Here is a 27,897-nt window from a genome sequence, read left to right as displayed (position 1 = left end):
GGCAGGGTGAGGGGCGGGAGGCGGCGGGGTCTGGAGAAAAGCGATCTGCAGAACCCGGGGGATCGGAGAGGAGAGGGAGCGGGAGGAGGAGGAGGAGGAGGAGGAGGGGGAAGAGGAGGAGGAGGAGGGGGAGGAGGAAGTCGGGGCCGAGCCGCTTCCTGTAGGCAGCGGGATGAGCGCAGACAAAGCTGGGTGGGGACTCGCCGCTCGGGGCTGCTGCTGACCACCCTCCTCCTGCCTCCCGCCGCATCCCTCCCTCCCTCCCTCCATCCCTCCCTCCGTCCATCCCTCCCTCCGTCCGTCCGTCCCTCCTTCCCTCCGTCCTGCCGCCGCCGCCCGCCCCGCGGGGGACTCGGGGCAGCACCGCCCGCCTCCAGGTAACGCCGGGCACACCGGGGGGGCGGGAGCGGGGGCTGGGGGTACTGGGAGCACTGGGAGGACTGAGCTGGGCAGCACTGGGTACACTGGAGCTGGGCAGGGCGGTCCCCAGCCCCGGCCGCCCGCTGCCGGCTGCCCCTGCGGGTCCCCGAACCGCTCCCAAATCAGCAGAAAATCCCCCCAAATCCCCATCACCCATCACCCATCACCCCCACCCCACGCTGGCCGCCCCACGGGGACCCCACGGCCTCGGGGGGGGGGGTGTGTGGCACCGCCGGGGGGCGCGGGGGTCCCGATCCCGCCGGGGCCGGGGACCTCGGCTTCAGTCTCCCCAGCAAAGCTTTGATTTAGGGGGGCTGATCCCCAGTTAATCAACTGATTTGCCATCACAGGAAAGGCTTTTTCCGCCGATCAATGAGACGTAGTGTTCTTTCTTTCTCCATATTTATTTTTTTTTCCTCCCTGGGAAGGAAGGGTGAGACTTTCCCAACCCCAAATCCCTGCAGCAACCTCAGCTGGGATGGAGCTGCCCCCAGCCCGGCCTGGCGATGGGATTGGGGGTGACAGCCATGCAGGCGGAGGGGTACCCCACCCCACCGTCCCCGCCGCGGCCGCCCTCTCCCCATCATTTCCATCGAAATCCTTATTTTTCCCAGCGGTGGTTTGTGGGGCGAGCGCTTCGGGTAAAGCAACCCTGGGAAAATCGCCGGTCAGATGTGCTCAGGGAAAACCGGTCCAGGGCTCGCTTGCCCCAGTGGGAGGGGAATCCAGCAAAAACTTTGCCTTCTTGCCTCCTCGGTAGAAAATGGCTTTATATTTAAGGAAAATCTTGAAGCACAGCGATCGCCACCCATTACTACTGAGTTACTAATGAACTTCAAGCGTGCAACCCCGAAGGGCAGCGGCTCGGAGCATGTATGATCTGCCGCGGCCGTACCTGCTGCTGCCGGGCAGGGGATCGCTGCGGGTCTGGTGCGTTATTTATTTCCCCGGTTCCCTCCGGGCCCCCGAATTACCGAACCACCATCGCCCCGCCGGCGAGCCCACGCTCCCTGGCCACGAGAGGGAAAGGGGCCGGGGCCGCGCGGGCGGCAGCGACACGTACCCTGGCAGCAGGCTGGGGCCAGGCACGGAGGATTTTTCCTTATAACTGGATTTCCCTGAATGTAGCTGGAGCATGCGATTTTAATCCTCTTTTCTGCCATATGGCCGCTGGCTGGATTGAAATATGACTCAATTAATTATTGCCAGGAAAGCCCCGGGGCGAAGCCTTTCTCCAGGAGGGTGTTTTGAGGTGCTCCCGGGGTTATAACGGGGCTTTTCTCACCCCGTGCCGTGGGGCGCGGGGGCACGTGGCTCAGCCCCATCCCGCCCCAGCTCCTGTGTTGGCCTCATGAGGCCGAGCATCGCCCGTGCTGCTCCCTTGGCACCAGTTTTACTGGTGCTTTTTTTTTTTTTTTAGCTTTTTCAGCCTTGCATTTGCTTGCATGAGGAAGCAGGGGCTGCTGCTTGCTGCTGCTGGCACCATGTGCTGCTGGCTGCTCACCTGTGACACGAGTTTGGCGGTCTCAGCATCGCCTGGATGATGACTGGAGTCAGCCTCACCTCCGAAACGGGGTATCCCCAGTTGGGGGGGACCTGTGGGTCTCGCGTGGTGCCTGCACGTGCCCATTCTCCCTCCCAAATTCCCCAGGAGCTGCCAGCTTTGCTCCCAGCGGTGCACGTACCGTGCTAAGGATGCTCATTGCATTTTCTCTGGGCTCCTTGCAGAAGCGGCCCTGCAGGGCACATTTTTGCATGTCGGCTCAGATGCGTGGCCCTAACCATAAGATAAGTGGCCATAAGATAACCGGCGTGCATCAGGGCCTGGCACGGGGCTGCCTCATGGCACCGGGGTTATCGTTTTCCGCCGGAGAAATTTTGGCCCGCTCGCAGCACGGGGGTTATCGAGACCAGGAGCGGGCAATCGCAGCGAGGCGCGATTCCCACGGGTAGATGGCTGCGAGCCGGTGACAAAGCTCAATTATTATTATTATTTTTAATCCCCAAGCCAGCCTGCTGCTTTGCCGCCCTGCGCCGGCGTGGCCATGAGTGAGAAAACACCATAAAAAGCCAAATTTTGCAAGGGTGGGCAATGCCTTCCCACCTGGCGGCCCCGCAGATGTGGATGTGCCCTTCCAGTGCTTTGGCCTCCGAACGGCGGCATCCGAGGCAGCACTTCTCCTTTTGAAACCCAGTGAGTCACCGAAGGAGGACAGCCAGGCGCCGGCGCAGGCTGTTACCATAGTAATTAGGGCTGACGAGCCAGCGCCGGAGCCCCGCGGACCCCCCGTGCCCCCAAAAAGCGCTACCTGGGGGTGGCCGTGCCTCCCCGTCCCGCACGTCGGTGCTGGGATACTCAAGGCTGGCACACTCGTGACACGTGTGCTGCCATCGAGGACCACGGGGCTGCAGCGCCTGATTCCTCCCGCCGCCCCGTTTTGGGTTGGGAATACAGGGTTTGCCCTGGGAAAAAGCACTATTTTTGGCACGAGTTGCATCAGTTCTCAGCGTGACTTCTCCGAGCGTTTCATCCTTGCGCCGGGATGCGGGAGTGGGATACGGCCGTGCGCGTTCATAGCCGGTGTGGAAGCAGGAGCAACGAGCAAAGGGATTAGGGTGGGTTTTCAATTTTTTTTTTTTTTTTTGCTTTTCAGACTTGTTTCTCGCTGTTTTTCCCCCTCTGGTTTCTTGCTCAGCCGCTTTGTGGGGTCGCAGCGGCTGCTGGGAGGAGGGATGGGATGAAAGGCAGAGGGAGATGCTACCCCATGCCGCAGGGTGCAGCGTGGTTCATTGGCAAGGGGATTTTTGTGCTTGTCCTTGCACAGTTTTATTGCCTGCTCACTTCCAGTGGGACTTCAGCCCTTCCTCGTGCATATTTTTTTCTTCTATGTGCAACACATGTGGTACAAACACCCCCAAAACCGCTCTCTTTAAAGCGCAGGAGCAGCCTTGCCCACCCCAAACTCATGGGGAGACGTGAAATGGGGGGCTCCCGCTTGCGCCGCTGGTGGGGGAGCGCGTGATGGCTGCGGGGGAACGCAGGCTGTCTCTCCCGGCTTTCTGCACACGCTTGGCACGAGCCGTTTGGCACTCGCCCCGGTTCGAGGCAGGTCTGAGCTGGGGAGAAGGACGGGCTCCAGCTGCCGGCAGGACACGGATTTGGCTCTGGAGAAGCAGGGCTTGCTCCAAAACCCATCCGAAGTCATCGGGATGGTGTTTGTCGAGCCTGGGCTTCGGGTCAGGCCAGTGATTAATGAATGATATCTTCGATCAGAGGCGTGCAAGCGAATCCCCGGTGCTCTGCGGGCTGGGAGGCAGCGGGAGCTGGATGCGGCCAGCCCCTGGGCTGGGCGAGGATGGGTGAGGATGCAGCCGTGCTGAGGCTGAAGGCTAAAATCGTGCATCTCCTGCATTTCATGGAGGTATGATGGACTTTAAACACCCAACCCAATTTTTCACAGGCTCAGTGGAAAAAAAAAAAAAAAAAATCCCTGAAATGGCATCGTACCAAACCTTAAAAAATCACCACCACATGCAGCTGAGAAACCCTCAACAATTCCTGGGCAGCAGCTGCACCCGGACCTGCTTATCCTACCAAACACAATTAGTTTTCACCTTATCTCGTCCTTCCCTTGCTCTTCACACAGCAATTTTCTTCCCCTGTTGTCTGTCGTCATCGTCCTAACTCGGGCTAATTAGTTCATCCAAGGGAAGGTCCAGGTGTTGCTGGATCGTGGTCGGTGGGTACCGGCATCGCGGGGAGGTCTCCGGTGGTGGGTGATGCTTTCATCTAGCATCCAAAAGCCTGCTGAGCTGCAGGTTGGTTATTCGCAGGGGTGCTGCTGTGAACCCCAAGTGCTGTACCTGGCATGGCCAGGCACCCCAGGAGCCGGTGTGCAGCGATGGTGCTGCCGCGGTGGATAAGCTCCTTTAGCTGAGTTGGTGTCTTGGTGTAACAGGTTTATCATCGTGCCCTTGCTTGGTCTCCTGAGGGCTTTGGGAGGGAAAGTTGGCTCTGTCCCTCCTGTGATGCTCCCTATGAGTGGCTCCCCTGGCCGGGAAGGTCCTGGCTGAGCAGCTGGGTTTGTAAGAGTGAGTGACTTGGGTGGGAAGGAGCAGCCGTGCCCAAGCCTTGGAGCTCAGCAGGGATCCGGAGCATCAGCGTTCCTTCCTGGACCGCATGCGATCCCACCAAAGGGGAAAAAATCCCCGGCACGGCATAGGATATTCCCACTGCCTGTGCCCATCCCCACGGGCAGAGCTGCCAGCTGCAGTGGGAGACCGTGGGGACGTCGGTGCCGCGTGCCACCACCGGCGCCTCTCTGCAGAGACACAGACCTAATTATGGAAGATGCCCAGAGTAAATCGACGCTGAGAAACCCCCTTCCTCCGCCTGCCCGCGCGGGAGCAGCTCAGCAGCCCCGGCGCTCCCCTGACTGGCACCTCGGGGAAAATAGTGACACTGTTTGGGTGGGTTTGTGGGTTACTTACAGTCGGGTCATTTCAGCGCTGTCGTGCCTCGCTGTGTCAGCCCTGCCGTGTTGGGAAACCTGTGCTCCTCCGGCGACAGCGCAGCCGGGGCCAGATCCTGCGGCCGGATCGGTCCCCACAGCATCCCTGGCACGGCGGCCGAGAGGGCTGTCCCGGCCCTGCGCCTTGGGAACCACGGAGGGGTTCGGCAGTGGTTTGGGTTTTATGCCAAGTCACGGCGAACGCGAGCAGTGCTTCAGCCCTGGGCTTTGCACAAGGGCAGGATTTGTGCTAACGCTGACACCCGGGTTTGCCGATTCTCTTTTCATAAAAAACTTTCTTGGCTTTTTTGCCAATAAGCAAATGTGGCATTGAGTCCTCGTGGCTGTGGAAAAGCAGTGGTCATGGTGGGACCGGCACACTTATGGCTCCGGGGGGTTTATCCCCAACCTGGGGACCTGGGGACAGGCAGGGTGTCCTCGTGCACCCACCAGCATCTGCGAGGACGCGGAGAAGCCGTGTTTTCTGTCTTGCCTCCTCCCATCTGAGCTGTTTCCCAGAGGAGAGACGGGGAGCTGAAGCTGGATGAAGGGCGAGAGCATTTGACCTGTTGCAGCATCGCCCCGGGATGGCATGGGGAGCGCTGCCAGGCGTCCGGGAGTCACGGGCCGGAGGTGTGATCTCCTTAAGGGGGATGCTGAAGGGGTGCTTCAGGCTTCGGTCATCTTAAAACCCCCCCGTAGCTGTGAATTCCTGCAGATTAAGCGCATTGCACTAACCATGGGTTTGGAGGAGTTGTGCGTTTTGGGCCATTTTGGGTAAGAAAGCACCAGTTGCCGGCAGATGTGAGGTGCTCAGTATTGACTGAATTCCTTTCGGGTGCCGGTGTCTTTGGTTTTGCTTTGGAGTAGGTGCAGTGAAGGGAGGGGACCAGGATAAAGAAGGCGTTGGGAGTTGGGGAACGGATCTCAAATGCAACAGGGGTGCCAGAAATGTGTCCTCACGATCCCGCTGTCACCAGGGGATGCCACGATGGTGCCAGCATGTCTCTGCGTGTAGCAGGCGTCATCGTTAGGGCTTCGTTATGTTCGCTGCCATGATGCCCAATTTGGGGTAGAGGAGGTGAGGAGCATCCACAAGATCAGTTTTGGGCTCTGGGCTCGTCCCTATCCTTCCTCGACAGCATCAGGTGGGTTTGGGTTTTCCAAAGGGCTGAACCCCAACTGAAAAGCTGTGGCATGGTTGCCTTGGCCTTGGCCTTCGCCCTGGGGCTGGGCTGGATTGCCTCAAACCCTCTGGGTGAGTTATCCATCACCCATGGGGGCTGAGAAGAGCAGGACGGTGATTGCCAGCCAAGTCGGGGTGGGGGGCCGGGGCTCCAGCTTGCTCTCCCCACCGCCGTCAGCAGGAGGAAGGCGACACGTGAGCCGTTTCCAGGCAAAAATCACCTTGCAAAAGTTTATTCTCCATTTTGATGTGGTTCTCCTCAACCAGAGCTTGGGAGGAACAGGCAGGTGTCAGGGGTGCAGGGGAGTGAATAAGCATCCATCATCTGCTCGTGGGGTTGGGCTGTGTGCCCTGCAGAGCCCTGGAGACACTGCGAGGCAAGAGACATATGGGGGATGAGTTGAGGAGACCACCTTCTCCCCCACCGCTTCTTTCGGTTTCACATCTGCAGACACCATTCTGATGGGGATTAGTGTGTCCCCAGCGCCTGCAGACATCTTCTCAGGTCAATAGGGTGTTGGTGGCTCCTTGTGTACGGGCCACATCCAACCTGCTGAGGTTTATGGCTTTGGGGGAAGGTTAAATGTCCCTGGAGATCCCTTTGCATTCGTGGAGCCCAGGGGCATCATCTCCTCGCTGCGCCGTGGCTCCCAAACCCTCCTGCCAGATCCTCGCTGCCTTTTGCCTCTTGAAAGGGTCATCTCAGATGGAGGGACACCAAGACCTTGGTCTGAGTCTCCTGAGGACGAAAGCACCAGGAGAAATTCTCAGTGCCGGTTTTTCTAAGGCATCATGGGGGCACAGGCAGCCCTAGTGCTGGTACCTGTTAGGAGGGGGTTTAATGGGGGTGTTTCCTCCCTGCAGCCTTGGGGAGCCCTGAAGCGTGGCCTGAATGTACCAGGAGCTACGCTAAGCTCATTAGTCATCCTGGAGGTGAACGGACTCAGTCTTCAGCTGCTTGGTTATAAACCTCGTGACATTTCCTGCTCTTTCTTCTTATCTGACAAAACCAGACCTCTTGTGATCTCCATAAAGTTTCTCTTTCTCGGAGCTGTGCTGTTTGCTGCTCCGACCACAGCCGCTCATGGGAGGTGCCTCTTCCCCTCCACCCCTCAGCAAAGCTCCCATGAGCCCTGAGCTGCTGCAGGACAGCAGATCCTTTGTGGGATGCGTCCTCCTTCCCGGGATCCCAATGGCTGTGCAGAAAACATCTGACCATCGCATTTGCATGGTGGAGGCTTCCTCACCCGTGGCCCCCCCCATGTACAAGGAGGTTGAGTTTTGTCCTCACGCTTGGGTTTTGCCTTCCTTACCTGCTCGGGAGGATGCTCCACCGGCACGTCATGCAGTTTTATCTCACTTGCATTATGGTTGCGTTGGCTCCAAGGGCTCCTTTGCTTGTATCGGCTCTTGAATTTGACCCGTTTTGGCAGGAGCTGGATGGAGAGTGTGGGGAGATGGTTATGTCTCTGTGACATCTTGAGTGGGGATAAAGGAGTGGGCTGGCTGGTTTTGCAGATCAAGTTCAGGCCGTTGATTGCCTGTGCTGTGAAGCTGTGTTATGGAAGAAGTCTCTGGCTGCGGTTTTGGCTTTCACCAGGCTGGGATGTGTTAGTCCTGAGAGCTGGTGGCCACGGGGAAAGCTGCCCAGGGATTTGTGCCACCTCCCTTCATTTTCCTGTTGTTTTCGAGATCCCTCCAGGGCTTTCCAGTGAGAAAACAGGGGGTTTGGTAATGAACCAGCATGGTCAATGACTCATTTAGCTTGGAGGGGGCCTCTGGAGGTCTCTGGTCTCACGTCCTGCTCAGAGCAGGGCCAATGCCATGGGCAGATCAGTGCTGTCCCCATGGACATTGTATGAGTCCATGTGGGTCCAAGTGCCTCCAGGGTCATGCAGAAACGTGGCCAGGTCTTCTCCATGCGGCAGGTCTTCTCCATATCTCTACGTGCCTCCTCAGGGACTTCCTACCCCCTCCCTGGGTCTGCAGTGGTTTGGGATCCTTAGGGGGGGTCATCAGCCATCCACAACCTGTAAATCTATTTGGACCTCTTCTAATTGGTCTTCAGGACTGTGGCTGCGGCTGGAGCAGCTCTGCTCACGCTGGAAAGTGGCCAAGCAGAGGTCTTTCACCTTGGATGGGAAAGAGTTGAACGTTGACCGGGTCTGGTGGAGTCCATCAGTTTCTGTAGAACCTTGTGTAGAGGCAAAGGTCTGGTGGCTCTGCCGTGGGGCCAGAGCTCCAGCCTGCCCCGAGGACAGTGTTTCAGAAGGGCTTTAGGTTCAATTAGTCAAGTCACGCCGACCTGATTGCGCTTCATCCCTTGTATTTTTAATATCATGGAGATGTGATGGTGTTTGTGCAGTGCTTGCAGGGCTGGTACCATCAAAATACGTTGCATTATTTATCAGCTGATTTAATATAATTGCTGCTCAGCCTCACATCCTCGCTCGGGGGGGTTTGTATTCGTGTCCGGTGCTTCCCTCGCTCCCCAGCTAACACCGGCGGGGGGGACCCGGCCTCCTCCCTCTGCACCATGTGAGCGGGGAATAAAAAGATGATTTTAATGCAGCAATCCAGGCTTATGGAGAGGTATAAGCAGCAAATAAGGGAGATGCTGATTTTTTTTTTTAAGCCTAAATCTAAGCCCTGTGTAAGTGTTTCCATTAATTGATGTAAAAGTTAGGCTGGCTGTGAGTTGATGCTGCGCCTCCATCCTACCTGGAACCGAAACGCGGCCCCCCAAAGAGCAGCTGCCTTCATTGATTTTCATAGCTCACGCTGGGAAAAAGATAGAAAGCAACGGCACAGCCCCGTGCTGAGGCTTCCCAGCAGCCAGGTAGGCAGGGGAAGGCGCTTGCCCTTGGGAAAGCAGCTGGCAGAGCAGAGGAGCCCAAACGCAGCAGCTCCGGCTCCTTTGGCAGAAGGATTAAAGCTCCAGGAGCGGGCACGGGGGGGATAAATGAAGCACGTGGGTCCCATGGCACGGCCAAGATGGATTGATCTCCGGCACAGGAGGTATCGATGCACGGGAGGGGAGGGCGAGCCAGCATGAGTAACGCCATCTTGTGCTGCTTAATTCGGGGCTTGCACAGTTTCTTCAGGTTTTTTTTTTTTGTTGTTTTTTTTTTTTTTTTTTGCAATGCTTGATATTGCAAGTGTAAAACCACCGCCCAGGCTAGCAGCTCTGGGGCGGCTTTCTCCTCCCGTCTGCGTAATATCAGTGTTTGCTGAGCATGTGTCATTTCATAATATAGCCAGAATAACGCGTGGTGGTAAAAGCAGGGCCGTTGACTCAGCAGGAAGCGTGCCGGGGATGCTTTGCGTGCGTTTTGAGGGGAAAAGGGGCTGGTTCAGGGATTTTGGGCTCCGTGGGAAAACAAGATGTTGTATGCGGAGGTTAGTAAGCGGTGAGCGCACCAGAGAGGGGGTGAGGATGGAGATGGGGTGAGGACGGAGACAGGCTCGGCGAGCTGGGGCAATAGTGTGGGAACGGCTCCGAGGGCACAGTTTGGGAAAGAAAAGCAAATTTTGCTGTTTTGGAGGAGCGTCATGGTCAGGAGAAATGCAGGTGGGTCAGGACTTGAGCAGAGGGAAGCTGCCGAGCCCACGGCCGCCTCTCGATCCCCCTGCACGTCCCTGTCCCAGTTCTGCCGCCATGGCCATGCCCTCCTCTCCTCATCACATCGGGAAGGACCCAGGCGTACTCGCTGCCCCTGTAACCGGGTCCTACTTTAGACCAAAATGCATTAGGTTACAGGAAAAAAAAGAGGCAGCAGCGGGCCACAGAAGTTAAATTTAATTGAGATAATATGGGTCAGCTCACCGACCGAGGACAGAGGAGCAACCTACTTCTCCCTAGCCAGCCCCAGCTAACCTGGTTTGCAGCACCGCCACGGCTCTGCATCCCTGTCCGCAATCCCTGCCCGCATCCCTGCCTGGAACTGTCAGCTCGGAGAAACCCCCCTGGTAGCCCCAAGTTTGCCAGCGGGGAAGTCACAGGCCACGAAATGTCGGGGCCAGCGCAAGCCACAATAAATTACTTTTCAAAGTTATTGATTGTGAAAATACGGAATAGCACGGGGAAATTTTTTTTCTCTCTTTTTTTTTTTTCTTCCCCAGAAACCTGCTAAAGTCACCCACGTTTAGTGGTGATCCTCCACCTGCAGCTTGGGATCTGGCCATCAGCAAATGCTTTACTCATTTAAAGGGTATCGTATTGGTGCTGTAGCGCAACAGCTTTGTAGTGAAACATCTGCAGGGTACCCGTAGCTGCAAGATGTAGGGTTTTACCCCACAACCCATGCCTGAAGCACACCAAAGCTCAGAAAGTAATTACAAAGCTCTCCCATCTCCACGCGCTTCATCCGCTATTTGAGTAGTGGCCCTAAAGGCACCAGCTCTGGATGCTGTGAAAAACCTGAAAAAGAGATAAAGAAGGGGAAAAAATAAAAGCTCCCAGCCTTGCTGCTTTGATGGCAGGGATGGGAAGAGAAATACCAGGCAGCAGCACAGGGGCTCGGCTCTGCTATAAGAGATAGGCTGTGACCTGTTTGCTGTATTTGAAGCTTGAAATAGAGCCTTATGAGTAATGTGGTTCAGGTGCTTATCACTAATTAATTAATTCTTTTGTACAGTGGATACCTAATTAAAGCAGTCTAAGGTAATTCCTGGGGGGGCTTAAACTAATGGGATGGTTAACGGGGTTGTTTCTTTGCTGATGTAACTTGTTGGGTGATTCCCAGCGGCTGGAAAGGGTTATTAGGTTTCGTGTGAGTGTTACTTAAAATAAAATTCTAATAAAGGTTTGGTTTGGGTGAAATCATCGGAGAAAGAGTTCTCATTGCCACGATTTCTGCAGCCGAGGGCTTCACGTGCTGCAGAAGTTCTTTGGGCGAAAAGGCACGACGAGGCTCTTGCGCCGTAACCAAAAGGAGTGGGTTTGGTTTTATTTTAGCTGAGCTGATAAACGCCTTGCAGAAGGATAAGGCCAGCAGCCTGGCACCGTGGCGGGAGCTATTGCCAAATCCGCAGGCTCCTTCCCGTTTCCTGGTGTCGCCGGGAGGTTGCCCCCTAAAAATGTGACATTTTAACCCGATTCCTCAGGGGGTTCGTCAATCACCGGGGCCTCGAATTCCGGGTGACTTTGCGTGAGGCTCGGGGCGGGTTCGTTCCTTCGGGAGCGGTGTTGACACAGCCAAATACCCAAATCCTTTTGCAAATGTGATGCTGGGTGAACCACCTCCACCTTGCAGCGCTCCCTTCTTCTTCCCTTGGCTTTCAAACCTCATTTCGCACCTTCCCCTAAAGGCCTTTATCTTGACCCTGGCAAGCAGGATGTTAAAAACTGAAACCTAAGAATGGATCGGTTAATTAATGTGAAATAATAGCTCTTGGATGCTTCCCTTAATTAAGGGTCAGGAGTTCAGAGCTGTGCGAACAGATGTTGAACTCCTTTTGCCGGTACAGGAGCTCATTGCTTCCTCGGCAGCTTTAACCATCTCTCTTTTTTCCTGGGACAAGGGGCAGGGAACTGGGATTTCTGAGCAAGGTGTATAAAAAGAATTTATTTCAGAGTCAATTTGAGTTGGTTTTGGGAAGAAATCAAGAGGCGAAGGAATTGAGAAGTCATAGGTGTGATGATGCTTCTAATGAAAGGGTGATTTTGATTTTCTAGAGGTCTCTCCAGGGGAAAAAAGAACTTTTTTTGAGGGTTTCTGCTCTTTTCTGGCCAGCTGGGAAGTGGTGCGTGTTTCCTAGACCTAGAGTCTCCTTTACAGCAGAAACTTCTGCCCTGTGAAGGAAGGGACTACCCTGTCTGCTGCCACTTTATTGGTAGGAAACAGGTTTCATGGGGTGGGTATTGGTATCCAAGAGCCGATCGGGGTTTCAACAGGAATTTTTTATTTGGTTGATTCATTCGTGCTTTTACCCTGTAGTTGCTGCTCCATCGGTGGGTGGGTCGTGCTGGGTTATCACCAGCTGCCCCTGACGTGGTTAAATCAGGGTCACTCCAGCCTGGGAAGAGTCATGCCCTCGGGAAGTGTTTTGCCAGGCTGAGAATAATCCTAAAGAAGGGGTTTGCTGTGTTATATAGTGTGGGTACAGTGCGTTATAGTCTTTCCTTGGCTGTTGCTGCAGTGGAAATGTAAAATAATATACTCAAGTATTTTCAAGGATGTCTGCGTAGCACGTTAACCGATGTTGAAAGGTGCGCTGGCCAGGGCTGCAGGTAGTGCCATTGACCTGGAACGCCTCTTCCACGAGGACAGGCTGAGAGAGTTGGGGTTGTTCAGAAGGCTGCGGGGAGACCTTATTGCGGCCTTCCAGCACCCAAAGGGGGCTTAGAAGAAAGATCAGACTTTTTAGCAGGGCCTGTAGTGATAGGACAAGGGGTGATGGTTTTAAACTGAAAGAGGGGAGATTTGGACTAGATATAAGGAAGAAATTGTTTACGCTGAGGGTGGTGAGGCACTGGCCCAGGTTGCCCAGAGAGGTGGGAGATGCCCCATCCCTGGAACCATTCAAGGCCAGGCTGGACGGGGCTCTGAGCAACCTGGCCTGGCTGAAGATGCCCCTGCCCATGGCAGGGGGTGGGACTGGATGGCCTTTAGAGGTCCCTTCCCACCCAAACCATTTGATGGTTCTATGAGGTCCAGCCTGGGCTGACCCCCGTGCAGGGGAGAGACCCTCCAGCGTGGGAGAAAGCTGTGGGCTTGTGGTGCCCCAAGGCTTAGTGGCCACTTTTCCAAGGGTTTCATGGATCTGGCGGGGAGAAATTTGGGCATCTGACTCGTGGGAAGATGTGGGACCACAGGGGAGCCCCACACGTTGTGTTGGGGGGCAAGGGGGGTGAGAGCTCTGCCGCTGGGAGAGCAGGCATGTCGGGAGGGGAGGTCTGCACCGGTGGGCGATGGTCGGATGAGCTCCTGTGAGCTCCTCCACCAAAGAGGACACCTGCAGCAGCTCGGGGTGAAGCGTGACCCATCTGCACACCCCTCCTCACCGCTCCTCTCTGCCCGATTCCCTCCCTCTTCTCTTTTTCTGTATTTACTGGGCCATCTGTGTGCTGGAGGTACTGTGGGCTATCTGGGGGACTTAAAAGATTGTGGAGAAGTCTCCATCTTCCAGCCCAAAGGGGAGGTCGGGGATGCTCTGGGCAGTGTGGGTACCGCTTTGCAGGAGGCGGCCAGTGTGGCATTTCTGAGAAACCCCGCTTTTCTGAGGAGTGCCAGTGGTTTTAGGGAATTTCCAAAGCTGTGTGTTCGCCTCTCAGGCAAGTTTCATAAAAATACAATGCAAGCGACTGAGAGCATCAGTGTTTTTTTTTAAATCTGGGTAGGATGAAGGCTAGCGCAGCTTGAACAGGGGAGCAGCCGTGTCCTTTACTGCGAGGGATTCGGGGATTTGCAGGGCAGAGGCTCGCCGTGTTCTCGCTCTGCAGCGAGCCTTCAGTTTCCCCTTGGCCTCTGGGTGTGTTTTAACATTTCGTTAAACTGAAAAAAACCCAAACCAACCAAAAAAAAACCCCAAGCCTTAAATCATTTTCATTTTCGGTGAAGTGCAGCGGTGGCGTTGCTCGGCTCCGGTGGGGATCGCAGAAGTGGATCAGTTAAACCCTCTGCTGCAGGAGAGCCCGAAAGGCGGCGCGGGGGGTGGCGTGACAGGATACGTGCCCTTATCTGTCCCTTCTGGTGTGTCACACCGAAACGTGATGGCCAAGGCCTTTTTCTTCCTGTGCCACAGCGTAAGCAGATAGCGAGGAGCCCGGCTGTCCCCCCGGGCAGGCGTGGCCCCGCTCGTCCTCGGGAAGCGTGGCCATGGGCGCGCGTGGGTGCTGAGAGCACGACGAGGGGCTGACCGGAGGGCAGAAGTGTCGGTAAAATGATGGGTGTTTTCAATCTGGATGAAAACTCAGGACATGGGAAGAAGGCGATGCTCAGCCACAGCTTCGCTTGCTTGGACCACTGGACCACGTATTTGGCCATCCTTATTCCCCAGCATTTGGCCAAGCTCCCAGGGCACCCGTCCTCCCAGCGCCTGATCTGCGCACACTGCTGGGTTTGTCCCTTGTGCATAAAAACAAACACGCTTTCCCAGGGTTTTCCCCCAAACGACGGTGCGGCGGCTTTTCCTTTTCAGGGGTACATCCCCAAAGGCCCTGCGCCAAGGTGGAGGGTCACACGGCTTTTTGGCTCGCTGGAAATCTCCAGCTTCATCAGCCAGGGAAATGATGCTGCTTAAACCCTTGACCTTCAGCCCAGGGACTGGAAACCCTGGTGGTGTTCCCGCAGTGCCGGAGCCTTGTGCCGACCCCGGAGCAGGTCGGTGCTCCCTCCCCGTGGTACCCGGCCGGAGAGAGCCACCGTTTCCTATGAACGGTGGCAGGAGGGGCTGGAGCAGATGTCCCAGGCTGTGCTGTCTGGTGGCTGGTCCTTCACCTGAGTAATCTCTTAAAGAAAACAAAAAAACAAACTTTAAAAAAAAAAAACAAAAGGAAGTCGAGGTTGGTTTCTGTTTGCCTTCGTTTTGAACCGTTAGGACACTCGTGAGAAAATAAAAAGCTGAGACTCTCACTTTTGCGTGACGCCCACGGCGCGGTGACTTCTCCAGGCAAAAGGGACAGCCCTGCGAGAGCCGAGATGTCCCCGTGGGGCCGGAGCCGCCTGGCTCCATCGCCGCTGCCTCCCCGCTCCCCTCCATGTCCGTACGTGCCTTGTGGGAAGGAGGTTTCTCCGGGAGCCTCGACCCGGGCGGGCTGTGCTGGGACACGCTCAGCTCTCCAAACGGATAGATGTTGCTAAAACCTTTACCGCTTGCAAACTTCATGGAAAAGCATGCCATCGACTGGAGATATTAATGAGGTCTGGGCTCCAGCCGTGGTCGGCTCCGGCAGCAGAAGGTGGATGGAGGGGACATGCTGAGCCGGGCTCTCTGCAAAGCCAGCTTCAGCCCTGAGCTCTTTATTTAATGCCCCAGCAAAATTATGGAAGAGAAAAAAAATCTTTGTGGCTGCTCCCTCTCGCTCCCTATGCTTTGCATTGCCTTGATAATGAGATTTGCTGGCAGGGCCAGGGCTGGCTTGAGCCAGCGGCAGGCTGGGTCTGACCCCAGCGCTGCTTTTGGGGTGAAATATGGCTGAATAGGCTAAGATGGCCAAGAGATTTTTCACCCTCCCCGACTGCCGCAGAAGCAACGGGAGGCCAGGCCAGCCGCGGGATCGGCACCGAACCCCGCCACCATGGGCAAAACACCGGCATCGGAGGCAAAACGGGCGCCCATCCCACCTCGCCCCTGTTTGGCAGGAGGGATTGGATGCTGGTGTGATAACGAAGCCGTTTCCATGGAAACAGGCTCATTTTCCACGCCGGTGCCTTTTAATTTATTTATTTATTTGCCGGCATGTCTCCGACCTGAGAGCCGCTTTTTGGTGATTTAAACAGCGTATTGGACATCGGGTGTTAAAAATGGACATTGGAAAAGGGAATAAAATCCCTGTGGATGGGGACTGGGCGCTGTGGCTGTAACCACCGCTGAGGATTAAGGTCCTATGCCCCAGCAAAGCGGTCTGATGGGAGCCCACGGGCACAAATCTAGCTCATAATGTTTTCTTTGCTTAAGGAAATAATGAAACACATGTAATTTGGGCATATTAAGGCTCCTTTCCCAACCAGGTCTGCGACTCCTGGCAGGATCAATGCGACCACACCAGCTCCCACCCCCTGGAAACATGACTCTGCTATTTTCTTTTCGTCTGTAATATTTTTATATTTTTCTGTATATATTTAGGAATTATTTTTCAGCCGAGCCACCTATTTTTAGCGATGGCTTTTAGCAAAAGCAACAGGATGGCTTGAAAAGGCAGCCCGCCCCAAGCGAGGGATTCCCACACTCCAGCCGGTCAGTGACCGGCAGCGCTGGCTGTGGGGGGACGATGGCACGGCCGTACGCTCGGTTATCCATTCTAGATGCCGCGTCACACCTGGTTTTTGGGGAGGAAAAGCCAGTTTTCAGGAGAGCCCGCTTGCCTCGGTGGGGACCGCGTTGGCCCTGCGCCTGGCCGTGCCCCTGGGATGCAGCGAGCTGGGCTGGCCTCAGCCACTGGGATGCGCAGGGACCAGGAGCAATCCCAGCACGAATGAGAGCTGGAACAAATCCCTCCATTACAATATCCAGCCTGGCACCTTTTCTGGACCAAAAAAACCCTGGGTGATGCCTGCCTGGTAGGAACAAGCCTGAGCCCTGCGCTCCCCAAAATCCTGGCTGCCCCAATGGGGTTCGCCCACTTTGCTACTACCTGGGTGGAAAATACCGGTGCATCAGTGATGGAAAGCATGACTTTTTAATTGAAACCGAGAAGCAAGGAGGCTCCTGCTTTCACTTCAAAAAGGAGCCGTTCTCGGTGGCGGGCGATGCCGTGCGGTGCTCTGAGGAGCTGCTTTCGGTCTTTACGGTGGAGGAACGGCAAGGTTTTGCCCCGGCAGATGTCAGCGCTTTCGGTTTCTTTCCTGCAGAGCCACCGCTTTTCCTTTCGGTTCAGACTGGGGAGAATGGTGTTCTGCAAAATGGAGAACCCACTGGGAGGTGAAAAAAGTGTGGAAAATTGGGCGAGAGGAGAGGATGTGATCCGCAGGTTTAAAAATGCAGAGGACGGCAGTTGGGTGGGCAAAGGCTGCAGACCCCTCGAGCGGCAGGAGGCGTCTCGTCACACCTGTAAAATCTCACTCGATGCCTGTTTGCACCTTCAAAAATGTAAGAAAATGCCTTGCAAAGATGCCGGTGTCCCAGCCAGGGCTAGTGCTGCCTTTGAATGGTGATGGACCCAACCCAGGGCAAAATGTGCTTCAGATACCCCTTCTGTAATGACAGCTGCCTATGTAAGGTAATTGGACTGACTAATCACCCTTAAAATGCCATTTTTTTAAACATTTAGGAGAATTCCAGTCTCCACCCACATGCAACCTGAGATAAAACCCAAGTGAAAGAGGGAAAAAAGCTAAGGGGGAGGTTGGGCTCAGATTTTGTGGGGTTTGGGCTGGTGATGGAGCTGGCGCAAGGCGCGCGGAGGCCAGGGACCCCTCTGCCCAAGCGCTTGCTCTGCCGCCTTTGGGCACAGCTCTGTGCAAAGCAGGCGGCAGCTTGTGCTGACGAGGAGCTGGCAAACGAAGGCTAATTACTCTTGCAAGCAGGGCTGGCAGCTGCAGGATGCCAGAGCCCCATAGGAGCCCAGTTTGAGAGGGAGGAGTAGGATGGCAGCTTAGCAGGAGGGCTCGATTGCTCCGGCATCAAGAAATGCTCCTTTCGCAGGGGCTTTTTTGGGTTGTACACGGCATTTTGCCTCATTCCTGGGCGGAGGCAGTGCTGTGGCGAAGCAGCTCGTGCCGGGCTGTGCCAGGAGGCAGAACCGGTGGCTCACCGGGCTGGAGCTCGATGAGGAGCAGCAGACGGTAGCAAATTTTTAGATGGCACCAAGCTGAGTGGTGCAGTTGATATGCCTGAGGGACAGGACGCCATCCAGAGGGACCTGGACAAGCTTGAGAAGTGGGCCCCTGTGAACCTCGTGAGGTTCAACAAGGCCAAGTGCAAGGTCCTGAAATGGTATCGATGCAGGCTGGTGATGAAGGGATGGAGAGCAGCCCTGCCGAGAAGGACTTGGGGGTACTGGTGGATGAAAAGCTGGCCGTGAGCCAGCAATGTGCGCTCGCAGCCCAGAAAGCCAACTGTCTCCTGGGCTGCGTGGCCAGCAGCGTGGCCAGCAGGGTGAGGGAGGGGATTCTGCCCCTCTGCACCGCTCTGGGGAGACCCCCCTGGAGCCCTGCGTCCAGCTCGGGGGTCCTCAGCAGGGGAAGGACATGGAGCTGTTGGAGCGGGGCCAGGGGAGGCCACCAAAATGGTCAGAGGGTGGCACAGCTCTGCTGTGAGGACAGGCTGAGAGCTGGGGGTGTAAGGGGAGACCTTATTGCGGCCTTTCAGCACCCAAAGGGGGCTTAGAAGAAAGATAAGACTTTTTAGCAGGGCCTGTAGTGATAGGACAAGAGGGATGGTTTTAAATTAAAAGGGGAGATTCGGACTAGATATAAGGGAGAAATTGTTTACGCTGAGGGTGGTGAAGCACTGGCCCAGGTTGCCCAGAGAGGTGGGAGATGCCCCATCCCTGGAACCATTCAAGGCCAGGCTGGACGGGGCTCTGAGCAACCTGGCCTGGCTGAAGATGTCCCTGCCCATGGCAGGGGGTGGGACTGCATGGCCTTTAGAGGTCCCTTCCCACCCAAACCATTCCGTGATTCTATGAAATTAGTTTACTGCTGACTTAAACGAGCGTCTCAGGGCTGGGGCGAAAGCAGGCGCTGGGCTGCGTGCTGGCGGGAGGGACGGGGGTCAGCGCCTCCGTGCCCGCTTGCTCGGGGACGGAGGGGACGGGAGCAGTGCCAACACCCTCCCCTGGATCAGAAGAATATTTAAGGGGCGTGCAGGATCCATAAATGTGCTAGGAGGATGAAATGCATCCAGAAAGCAAGGTAGGCGTGACTAGCTTACTGGGATGGAGGACTGGCCCGAAGCAATGGTGGCTTTTAACGCAGAGCAAATTAAAGCCGAACCTCATCCCGTTGGGCAGCAGCTCGCTATGTGCACGCTGAAACAGCGATGGCAGGCAGCTCACGGGCTGGGTTTTGTTGCTCCACATCGTGGGTAAAAGCTGACAATTTTGGCAAAGCCGGAGCGAGCAGACCTAGAGCAGACACAGCTGTAAATGCTGGATCAGTGCCCCAACATCAGGGGTGTCCCTCAGCGTTTGCCCAATTAAATCCCAGTTTTTGGTGCCTGTTTTGGCTGGGTGCCACTGGTGAAAGAAGAAAATGTCACTCAGATATGTCAATGGCTCTTCATTAAACAGACACAACAACAAATTAGGTGGGTTTCTGGAGCATAGGTACCAGCTAGCAAAAATCAGCAGCAAAATTTCCGAGTCCGGACATTTATTGCAAATGAACTCAACCTCTTGCCACGTGCGGTGAACAACCCACGACCCCTCGGCACAACAGACAAGTATCAAAACAACTGGCGAGATCCTGAGTTGTAATCACAGCGCAGAGCCCAAAAGAGACGCTATCTGTGTACTGTACGTGCTAAACATCATTAGCATGAAAATAAAATAGCGTCCTCACTCATTAACCTGTGGGCTCCAAGGCAGGAATCCTATTATCCAGGCACACGTGCCGTTAAGCGGGTGAAATAAGAGGCCGTCTGTATTCCCTCCTGAGTGCCATGAAACCCCTTCCTTTGCAGGCAAACTTTAGCAGAACGGCATCGGGTGCGAGAAGAGCCCTGTGACAACGCAGGGATCAGGAAATATTGGGAAGCACGGTGATTTTTAGCTTTAAGGTGGGGATTTTGATGGCTAGGGTCAGGAGCCAAGCTCTGCCAGCTGGAGGGGACCTATAGGTAAATCGGAGTAATGCGGCGAGCGCCAGCATGTGTCCCTCCTGTGTGATGGCTCCTTTTGTGCTCGCTCAGCCCCACCGGTCCCCGTACAAACCCGCTGTGTCCAAGGGCTGCCGTCACCCCGCGGTGCTGGGAATACCCGGATTCCCCTAATGGGATCAGGCGGGCTCGTTGCATCCACTGGGTCTGCAACCCCAGCTCTGAAAGCTCCCGTCCCCGTGCCTGCCCACAGAGGGATGACTCCGCTAGGAAATAGGCTGCCCAGAAAGATAATTTCCTTCTAACAGCCATCCTCAAATATTTTGGCATTTTTCCTCCAGTCTGAGGATTTATATATGTTCCGGGGTGGTTTTAATTTGTCTGAAGTCTGATGCTCTTGGCATCTACCCACTAATGAGTGTTTTCTAGTTCAGCATGGGGTGCGGCGGCAGGGAATGCCACACCTCATTGGGTCTTGGGGAAGGGAAATAAGTCATAGAATCATGGAATGGTTTGGGTGGGAAGGGACCTCTAAAGGCCATCTAGTGCATCCCCCTGCCATGGGCAGGGACATCTTCAACCAGACCAGGTTGCTCAGAGCCCCGTCCAACCTGGCCTTGAATGGTTTCCAGGGATGGGGCATCTCCCGCCTCTCTGGGCAACCTGGGCCTGTGTTTCACTACTCTTGTTGTAAACATTTTTTCCTCATATCTAGTCTGAAACACATGTATAGCTGTGGCGTGGGGCAGTGGCACCCGCCAGGGTGTAGTTTGGTTGATTGCAATTAGTAGTAAAGAGGCACTGGGGGTTAAAGGAGAGGAGGATGCTCTAGCAGCTTGCTTGGCTTAAATCCAGTCCAAGTGAAAAGGCATGGAGGCTTTGGGTTTACTCCTGGGGGCTCCACGACCTCCTGGGGGTGCGGTGGGGTGTCTCCATGTTGGGATAAAAAAATGCTGCTGGAACAGCTTTGCTGCTGCCCAGGCGGTGCCTGGGTTGTTTTTCGATTGGGGATATTCATAAGCTCATTTCAAAGTGTCACCTGCTATTTTTTTGTTATTCACGTTGAAGGAAGCACGCCCAGTTGCTCGCAGCGTGGAAAGGCTGTAAACCATCGCTGGCCCCAAAACGCTTCAAGTTCCTACATCAGGTTTCTGCAGAGGGGCCAAGCGTGGCCGGGGCACGTGGCCGGCTCCTGGCCACGCCGGGGTCCTGCGAGCTGGCTGAGCTGCCCCCGGGTCCCCGGCATCGTCCCAGCAGCCTGGTGCACGGCAGGGTGCTCACAGAGGTGTCCCCTCCTCTGTCCCACCGGGGTCTTGGGCTTCTTGGGCTTTGTTTTTGGAGACATCTTCCACCTTAGTGCCCCTCGGGCTAGATGTAGTAAGAGTATGGGAGGGTTTCCTTGCATGAAGGCAGTAGCAGGGTTGGATATGTATATTTTTTAAAAAAAATCAGGGCTGTAGCAGCCGTACAGAAGCTCTCAGCAGTCCTCCCCGCTCCCGTGCCTCCTTCCATGACATTAAACTTCAGTCCCTGAGTGACTCCCTGCCACTGGAGCAGCGACAGACCACGGTCCTCGGTATGAAATGGCGCAAAATCACCGAGAATAACGTTTGCTGCATTAGAAAAGTCTCTGTGGGATCCAAACCACACAACGGTGTCTTGGGTGACGTACACCTCGGTGAACCTACATGGCTGCTGGCTTTCCCACCAGCCCACTGCCAGCTGCCGTGCCAGAAACGGGCTGGCACCGCCACCGCCATCTACTTTGTGGCTTTGCAGGGAGAACTGAAAGCAAAAAGCAGGAGAGAAGCACCCTGGTACCTGCTGCTCAAACGCCTCTCCAGCAAAGAAACTGGGGGAGAGCTGAGAAAAACCAGCGTGGAAACAGCACAAACGCTTGAGCTAAACCTCGAGCCATGGTGCAGAGCTTTGCCCGACGCAGGCAGAGAGCTCGGGCTGTCGGGGATGCTCGGTGAGAGCTGAGCTGCGGTGAAAGGGGGAGGATTTTGGCAGCCTTCCCTGGGGATGCTCTTTTCACCCCGCCATGTGCTCTGTGCACCAGACGGTTAAATCGCATGCGGTGCTCGGCATCCCCTCTCGCCGTGCATCCTACGGCGTGCTCGGATGTGCCGCGGGGCTCGCCGCAAGCCAGGACAGGAACAGCTAAAAGCCCGGCTGCCAACAGCCCTCGTATAGTTGCCTGCTGACTTGAAACCTCTTCCTGTGCCGAAAACCTCACTGAATGCAAACAAATAATGTCGCTGGGGGCTGTGCGAGGGGGGATACGGAAGGAAACCCACAGCCTTTCTGCCTCCCCGGCGGGGTACGGGACTCGGCGTCTGCGAGGGCTCTGGGTTTCCTGGGGTCATAAATAATGTTCTCGTTGCGTTGACTGGCATCACACCAACCTAACCTGGCACCTTTTTTTTTTTTTTTTATGTTCTCTTTATTTAAAGGTAGCGAACAGCCAAGAGGAGTAGATCTTCCCCTAGAGGCACAAATCACCAGAGACACCTGCTTCTGGTAAAAAATAACTCCTCCTCGCGCTCCCCAATGGGTTGGGGGGTGGCTGGGGAGGGGTCTCATCCTGAAACCCCGGCTGGCTCCAGCACGGCTCGCTCTTGGGTCACCTCCGAGCATGGGAACCTTGCTCAGTTGCTTTTTTCTGGAGGTCGCAGGCTGAGCTGCTTGCCGAACACCCTTATATCCCCCGAGATGGGCTTGAGCTGAAGGTGCCCACAGCTTTTCGGTGTCCTCCCTAAAACGCCACGAGCCCCTCATTTTAGGGCTGTGCCATCCTTCTCCCATCACCCAAGGGGCTGGCGGGGGGCTCACTGCGCCCTGATATTGCAGGATATCCCCCAAAAAACCCCTTTTTCGAGCTCGCAGGCAGCCCCGGCCGGGCAGGGGCCAGCGCAGCACGGCTGTGCCTCCGCTGTAAAATACTCGGTGTTTGGGAAAGCTTGGCTGCCGGAGGAGCTGAACGCTGGGTTTCTGGCCGCCGTTGCCAGAGCTCGCGGCTGTTATAAGGTAACGGAAAAACATCCGCAATCGAGATGGCGTGGACTTAATGAGTGTCCCCCGCCTGCCTGGGGTAGAAACCTCGAGAAACAGGAAACTCCAGCATCCTGTTTAGCATCTCAATGATCAAGTTGGCAGCAGGGACAAAGCAAGGGAGGCCAAGGGACTCCGGACGGACCATGAGGCTGGGTGATGTGCCTGGCTTGGGGCAGGGGAACGAGCCTGGCATGGCACAGCAGCTCCAGGCAGCGCGGGGCTGCTTCGGGGGGAGCCCCTGCTCTGATTTCCTTCACCTTGTTGCCACCACAGCCTTTCATATAACAGCAAAAGCCGAAGTACAGCTCAGCTGGGGTCCTGCTGCTGTAGGCTGTGCTCTAGAAGGTCCCAGTGTCCCCTAAGTATGGCTCCTAGGGCATGTCCCCCTCTGGGGACGATGGGGAGGGCACAGGAGGGTGCTGCTGGCAGCGTGTGGCTACCGGCAAACCCACAAAGCCTGGTGGCTTCTATAAACACAGGATTAAACGCTGGCTGAAATGCCCAGGTCTGCATCTCCCATCCTCACGCCCTCCTTCACGCAGCTGGGCTCTAACAGCTCCACACATGCAACCCCAGCCCATCATTTTGGGGATTTCAGGGCTGGGAGCAGCTCTCTGCCCAGCCCAAAAGTTTACCTAGGTGTATTTGTGCCCACAGCCCATCCGGAGAGCACGCCTGGCCTGCCCATGGCTAGCAACAACACTGCTAGCATAGCGCAAGCCCGCAAGCTGGTGGAGCAGCTGAAGATGGAGGCCAACATCGACAGGATAAAGGTAGCGGGGCTCGGGGGCTGGCTGTCGGCTCGGAGGGATGCTGCGAGGTGGTGCCTGCTGCTGAGCAGCTGCCAAAAGCACGTTGTGGGAGCCGGGATGCGGTGACGGGCGGTGTTTATGAAGGGTGCTCGTCTTAAGTGATCCCAATGGCCGTGGCTGAAGGCAGTGGGAGATGCTCACCTGGAGAAGGCAGCTGGAAGCATCGCCTGGAGCCCTGCTGGGGTGTGGGAAGGAGCGGCTCTCCCCGAGGCATCTCACCCTTCTCGGGAGCGGGTTAAACCCACGCTCTTTGTCACATTTGCTGTTAAAACTGTCCTTTGGGCAGTGCTCGGTGCTCAGCCTTGAGGTTAGCAGGGAAACACTGAAAGCAACGTTGTTCTGAAGCCTCTTTCCTATGGAAAGCCCAGTCCTTTCTGGGAGGTGTTTCCTCTGCTCTGACTGCTTCTGCTCCACCCTGGTGGAATTCCTGCTTCTGGGCACGTGAAAGCTTGAGATCCTAGGGGATTTGTTTTCTCCACCGAGGTGGTTTTGGGATGACAGCCAGTCCTGGGGAGAGAAGTGCTCCGGGGCCGGTTGCTGGCTGCATCCACCTCTGGGTGCTTGCAAGCAAAACCTCGCCGCTCAGGGCCGGGGTGAGCTCCAGCGACTTGGGAGCTGCTGCCGTGTCCAGAATAAATAGCCAAGTCAGTGGCTGCGGGCAGCAAACGTTGCTGGAGCAGCTGTGGATGTCCCCTCTGAGGGATGCTGGGGAGAGATAGCGGGGATGCAGCGCCCGCTGAAGTCGGTCCTTGCTGGGATCAAGTCGGGTGAAGGATGCGAATGGGTTAAGGATGTGAAGGATGCTCACGGGAGCGCGTGTGACAGGCGAGCTTAGAGCCCAGAGATGAAAAACCAGCCCCACCGGGGACTTGCTGTCGATTCACCGGTCAGGTCTTTGGCCAGGGTGTGATGTTGGGGACGCTGCCAGCCCAGCCCCGCCGCCGGGATCTCGCGGGGTGGGATGTCCCCAGGGCAGCCTGTCCCTAATGTGGGGCTCCTTCTATTCCAGGTGTCAAAAGCGGCAGCAGACCTGATGGCGTACTGCGAAGCCCACGCCAAGGAGGACCCTCTACTGACCCCCGTCCCGGCCTCAGAAAACCCCTTTAGAGAGAAGAAGTTCTTCTGTGTGATCCTGTAAACCCTCGAGGAGCCTGACTGGCACTCAGGCCACCCTGAACACTGATGTAGAGTTTTTAGGAACGGGGACGACCTGCTAGTCTGCAGAATTTAAACAAAAATAAGTAAAATACATGGCCTGGAAGCTACAGAGATGTGCATGTTTAAAGAACCTGGCCACCTTTGGGGGAATAAGATGATCTGCATTGCGAGGCAAAAGATCTGAAGTCTGTAGAGTTGCCTAGAAAGAAAAAAAAAAAATGTAAAGAATAAATTTGTGTCACTTTTCTGCTCACAAAATTGTTTGATTGTTCCATATTTAAAGCACCAGAGCCGTGCTGAGCGAAGTAACTGCTAAGGATGTGTATAACCTTCTTGGAATGATATTGTTGATTTCTTTCCAAAATATTATTTTTTATTTAAGTCGTCACATATATAGCGACAGGTTAGATGACTATGATGTTACTCAATGTTTGGTCTTGTGCTTTTTAATTTCTGGCGGTAGCGTAGCCCAGGGGTTGAGAGGCCCCACGGCAGGTCAGCGAGGACGCGGGCAGCTCCTGCCCGCACCCCACGTGCCGGCAGCTCCGTGTTTCTAGCAAACCCCACTTTCTAACATTTTGTATATGGTTAGCTTCGGCTCTGCAAGTAAAAGTGAATCATGTGTCGTGGTTGGTGCTTCATACTCCTGTGACGACGTTCGGTGGTAGTGCATGAGAGTTTATCTCTGTTCATCCGCTCCAGACTTTTCTTTTCTATCGTTTGATGCCACGTGCTGGTGGGAGAAGCTGTAGGGAGGAAACCGAGGCGATTCTGAAAGCAAAGACAACTCCTGCGATGCCTTAGACGTGCCTGAAATACCTCCTGCGTTAGGGTAGGTGCCACCCTCTGGGCGCGAGGGCTCGGGGTGGCCCCCGCCCTGGGCGTCGTGGGGTAGCTAGAAATCCGAAAAATCAAAGTCGACTTCTTCTTTCCGGGTCTTTCCTCTTCTACACCTCTGTGCCTCTGCCCTCCTCGCTTGGTCTGTGCCCTTGCTCTTTCGGCATCTCCTCCCCTTGGGGCTGGGCCGGGATGCTGCCCCGTGGAGGGATGCTGCTCCATGGTGGGATGCTTCTCCTCCATGGGATGCTTCTGCCCCTTCCCATGCTCGCTGGCTCTCGCGTTCCACCCTGCCGCGATGGACAGGGGAGCAGCTCGGGGAGCCGTGGGGCCACCCCTTCACGGAGGTGCCTGATACCTTGTTTACACACAGCCTGAGCTCTGCGTCAGGCTGGGGAATTATTCCCAGGTCCGGTTCATCCGTCATCAGCGTTTTGGGGGACACCCGCCACCTTTTTTTGGCTCCGCCTCGGGTTAATGCTTTTGCGGACACGGCTTGCCTCTCCTTTCCGCTGCTAAACATCTCCCGGCTTTTCCCGCTCATCTACAGTCCTGGGAAACCTTGGGAATCATAACTTGGGGATCTGCATACAAAGTTAGGTGGGTGTCGCATTGGGGTTTCGGAGGTCTGCAGTGACCCCACTAAACTGTAGTTCTGAATCAGGTATCGGCTTAAAAACCCCTGTGGATTCAAGAGGGCAATAGTCTTTAGGTACCTTTCGGCAAATCTTTCTAGCCCCTAACAAGTGCATTTTCGTTTTTCTACCTTTTCATACTCTTTTTCTAGTCTTCTACAGAGAAGACCAGTTGTTCTTACACTGGACTCCAAACTTTTGGCATCTGGGAACGTTTATACGACACGAATAGCCTAGATGGTCCCAGCCCTCCCACAGTGGCTTTCGCCCCCCCCAACCTCCCTCTTTCGATCTTTTTACTGCAGCTCACGTAGCGTTAGGATGAAGGACGGATGAAGTCGTTTGCTCTGCAGCTGGTTTCACTCTTGGTGTTACAAGGCAGACGTGTAAATACCCCGTCCTGCGTTTGTCTTTTCTTTTTAATGCTGATTTACCGTCACAGAGAGCGAAGCGCAGCGGGTCTGACCTGGGGCTCAAACCCCAACCCTTCTCAAATGCTGTCACGATGTGGTTTGTAATAATTTTTTTAACAACTTGCGTATTTTACAACTTGAATTCTTAATAAATAAATGAAGAAATAAACCTGCATGGAGGGGGGGGAGGAATTTTGAATTAGCCTAAACTGGTCATTGAAGGTGTTTTATGTTGCTGGTCTTTATTTTATGTTGGTAGTGGTGTTGACATTGGTGTGCTGCCAGGTATTTCACCCCAGTATTTATATTTACACAGATATGCCTTTGTTAGCCAAGTAGAGATCGCCTGCCAAGATCGTTTCCCCCCCCTTGCAACAAAAATACCAGTCGTCTCTCCATCCCGATGCTGTATTTCCAGCGTGGTATCAAATGACATCCAACTCTAACCCTAGGCTTTTAAAGAAAAATATCTGGAGTACTGGAAAAGGACTTTTCTTTTTTTTCTGCCAAGGTTGCCGGTGGCGGGGGTGAGTCCGTCCCTCGGTGCCAGCCTGCTGCTGCCAGGGTTTTGGGGAGGGGGCGGTTGTAAGCGAAAGCCAGCGCGGGGAGGTCGGCGTTGTGATGTAGCGCATCCCCATCCCACGTGGTCTGTGTACTTGTTGGAAATAAAATTTTGGATTTGTTTCAAGCCTTTGGAGACGATGCTCTGTGCTTGCGGCTCCTGGGGAGGTGGGTTCCCACCCTGGTTGCGGCTGGGTCCCGTTCCCGGTGGGATCAGGGGATCTTCCCGCTGGGGTTTGCAGGAGCTTTCATGCCCGGAGGTGAGGGAAAGCGAAGTCTCTCAGGGCTTCAGCCCCTGCCGAGCTGCAGCTTTCTGTTCCTGCAGGATGAGCCAAGGCTGGGGGGATCAGGCTTGTGCAGGGTGGGACATTGCTCCTTGCTCAAAATCACCATCACTCAGAAACTGAGAGACACCTGAAAGCTCTAGTTTTGATGTCCATCCCTTCTCCCACGCTTTCCTTCTCCCATCCCTGGCAGTGGGTACGCTCTCCCCAGTGCCATCTCCAGCACAGGATCCGGCCCGCTGTGGTCAGGCCGTAGCCCAGAGCAGAATGGCCTCATTTGGGGCTGTTTTGGGGAGACTCTGAGGGTCTGAGCCCCGTCCTTGCTGCAGTGGGAGGCTGGGGAAGGGGTGATGGAGAGCAGGACAGCAGGACTCTCTCCACAAGAGAGCAAAGCAAAGCATCCCCTCCTCCCACCCACCTCCTTTGCCCGGTGCTTAGAAAGATGCCCTGCTCCTACCAAATTTACCATGCCCTGAATTTTCTCTCTGGTTTTGTAGGGCCCTTGCAGATGAATGATTTCCCGGCTAAGCGGCTGGCTGCAGTTTGAGGCTGCTTATCCTCAGGTCATCTCTGGGGCCAGGAGCAAGGCGGCAGCGTGGGT

The 27,897-nt window shown here is 55.4% G+C and overlaps 1 protein-coding gene across 3 annotated transcripts; it reads left to right on the top strand.

Annotated features, from left to right (window-relative positions):
* Positions 1-224: 224 nt before the first annotated feature.
* GNG2 (G protein subunit gamma 2) lies at positions 225-27,139 on the top strand. 3 transcript variants are annotated; one of them, XM_087746866.1, is made up of 4 exons: positions 225-377; positions 21,996-22,062; positions 23,254-23,369; positions 24,418-27,139. In XM_087746866.1, the coding sequence occupies exons 3-4, from the start codon at positions 23,283-23,285 to the stop codon at positions 24,544-24,546; spliced, it is 216 nt and encodes a 71-aa protein (XP_087602992.1). In that variant the 5' UTR covers positions 225-377; positions 21,996-22,062; positions 23,254-23,282; the 3' UTR covers positions 24,547-27,139. The 3 variants fall into 3 exon arrangements, with proteins under 3 accessions (XP_087602992.1, XP_087602995.1, XP_087602993.1); XM_087746869.1 differs by lacking the exon at positions 225-377 and adding an exon at positions 2,911-3,036; XM_087746867.1 differs by lacking the exon at positions 225-377 and adding an exon at positions 9,025-9,135.
* The last annotated feature ends 758 nt before the right edge of the window (positions 27,140-27,897 follow it).

The sequence above is a fragment of the Nipponia nippon genome, unplaced genomic scaffold, assembly GCF_047370975.1.
Source record: "Nipponia nippon isolate SJK-2023a ecotype South Korea unplaced genomic scaffold, ASM4737097v1 scaffold_11, whole genome shotgun sequence".
NCBI lineage: Eukaryota > Metazoa > Chordata > Aves > Pelecaniformes > Threskiornithidae > Nipponia > Nipponia nippon.
Note: the sequence above shows the minus strand (reverse complement) of the source record. Positions and strands in the feature narration are given on the sequence as shown.

Bases quoted from the DNA above. Each gene is read 5' to 3' on its own strand.
- GNG2 (XM_087746866.1), top strand. From the start codon at position 23,283: ATGGCTAGCAACAACACTGCTAGCATAGCGCAAGCCCGCAAGCTGGTG. The intron at 23,370-24,417 runs GTAGCGGGGCTC...CTTCTATTCCAG, and splicing joins CCAACATCGACAGGATAAAG to GTGTCAAAAGCGGCAGCAGA.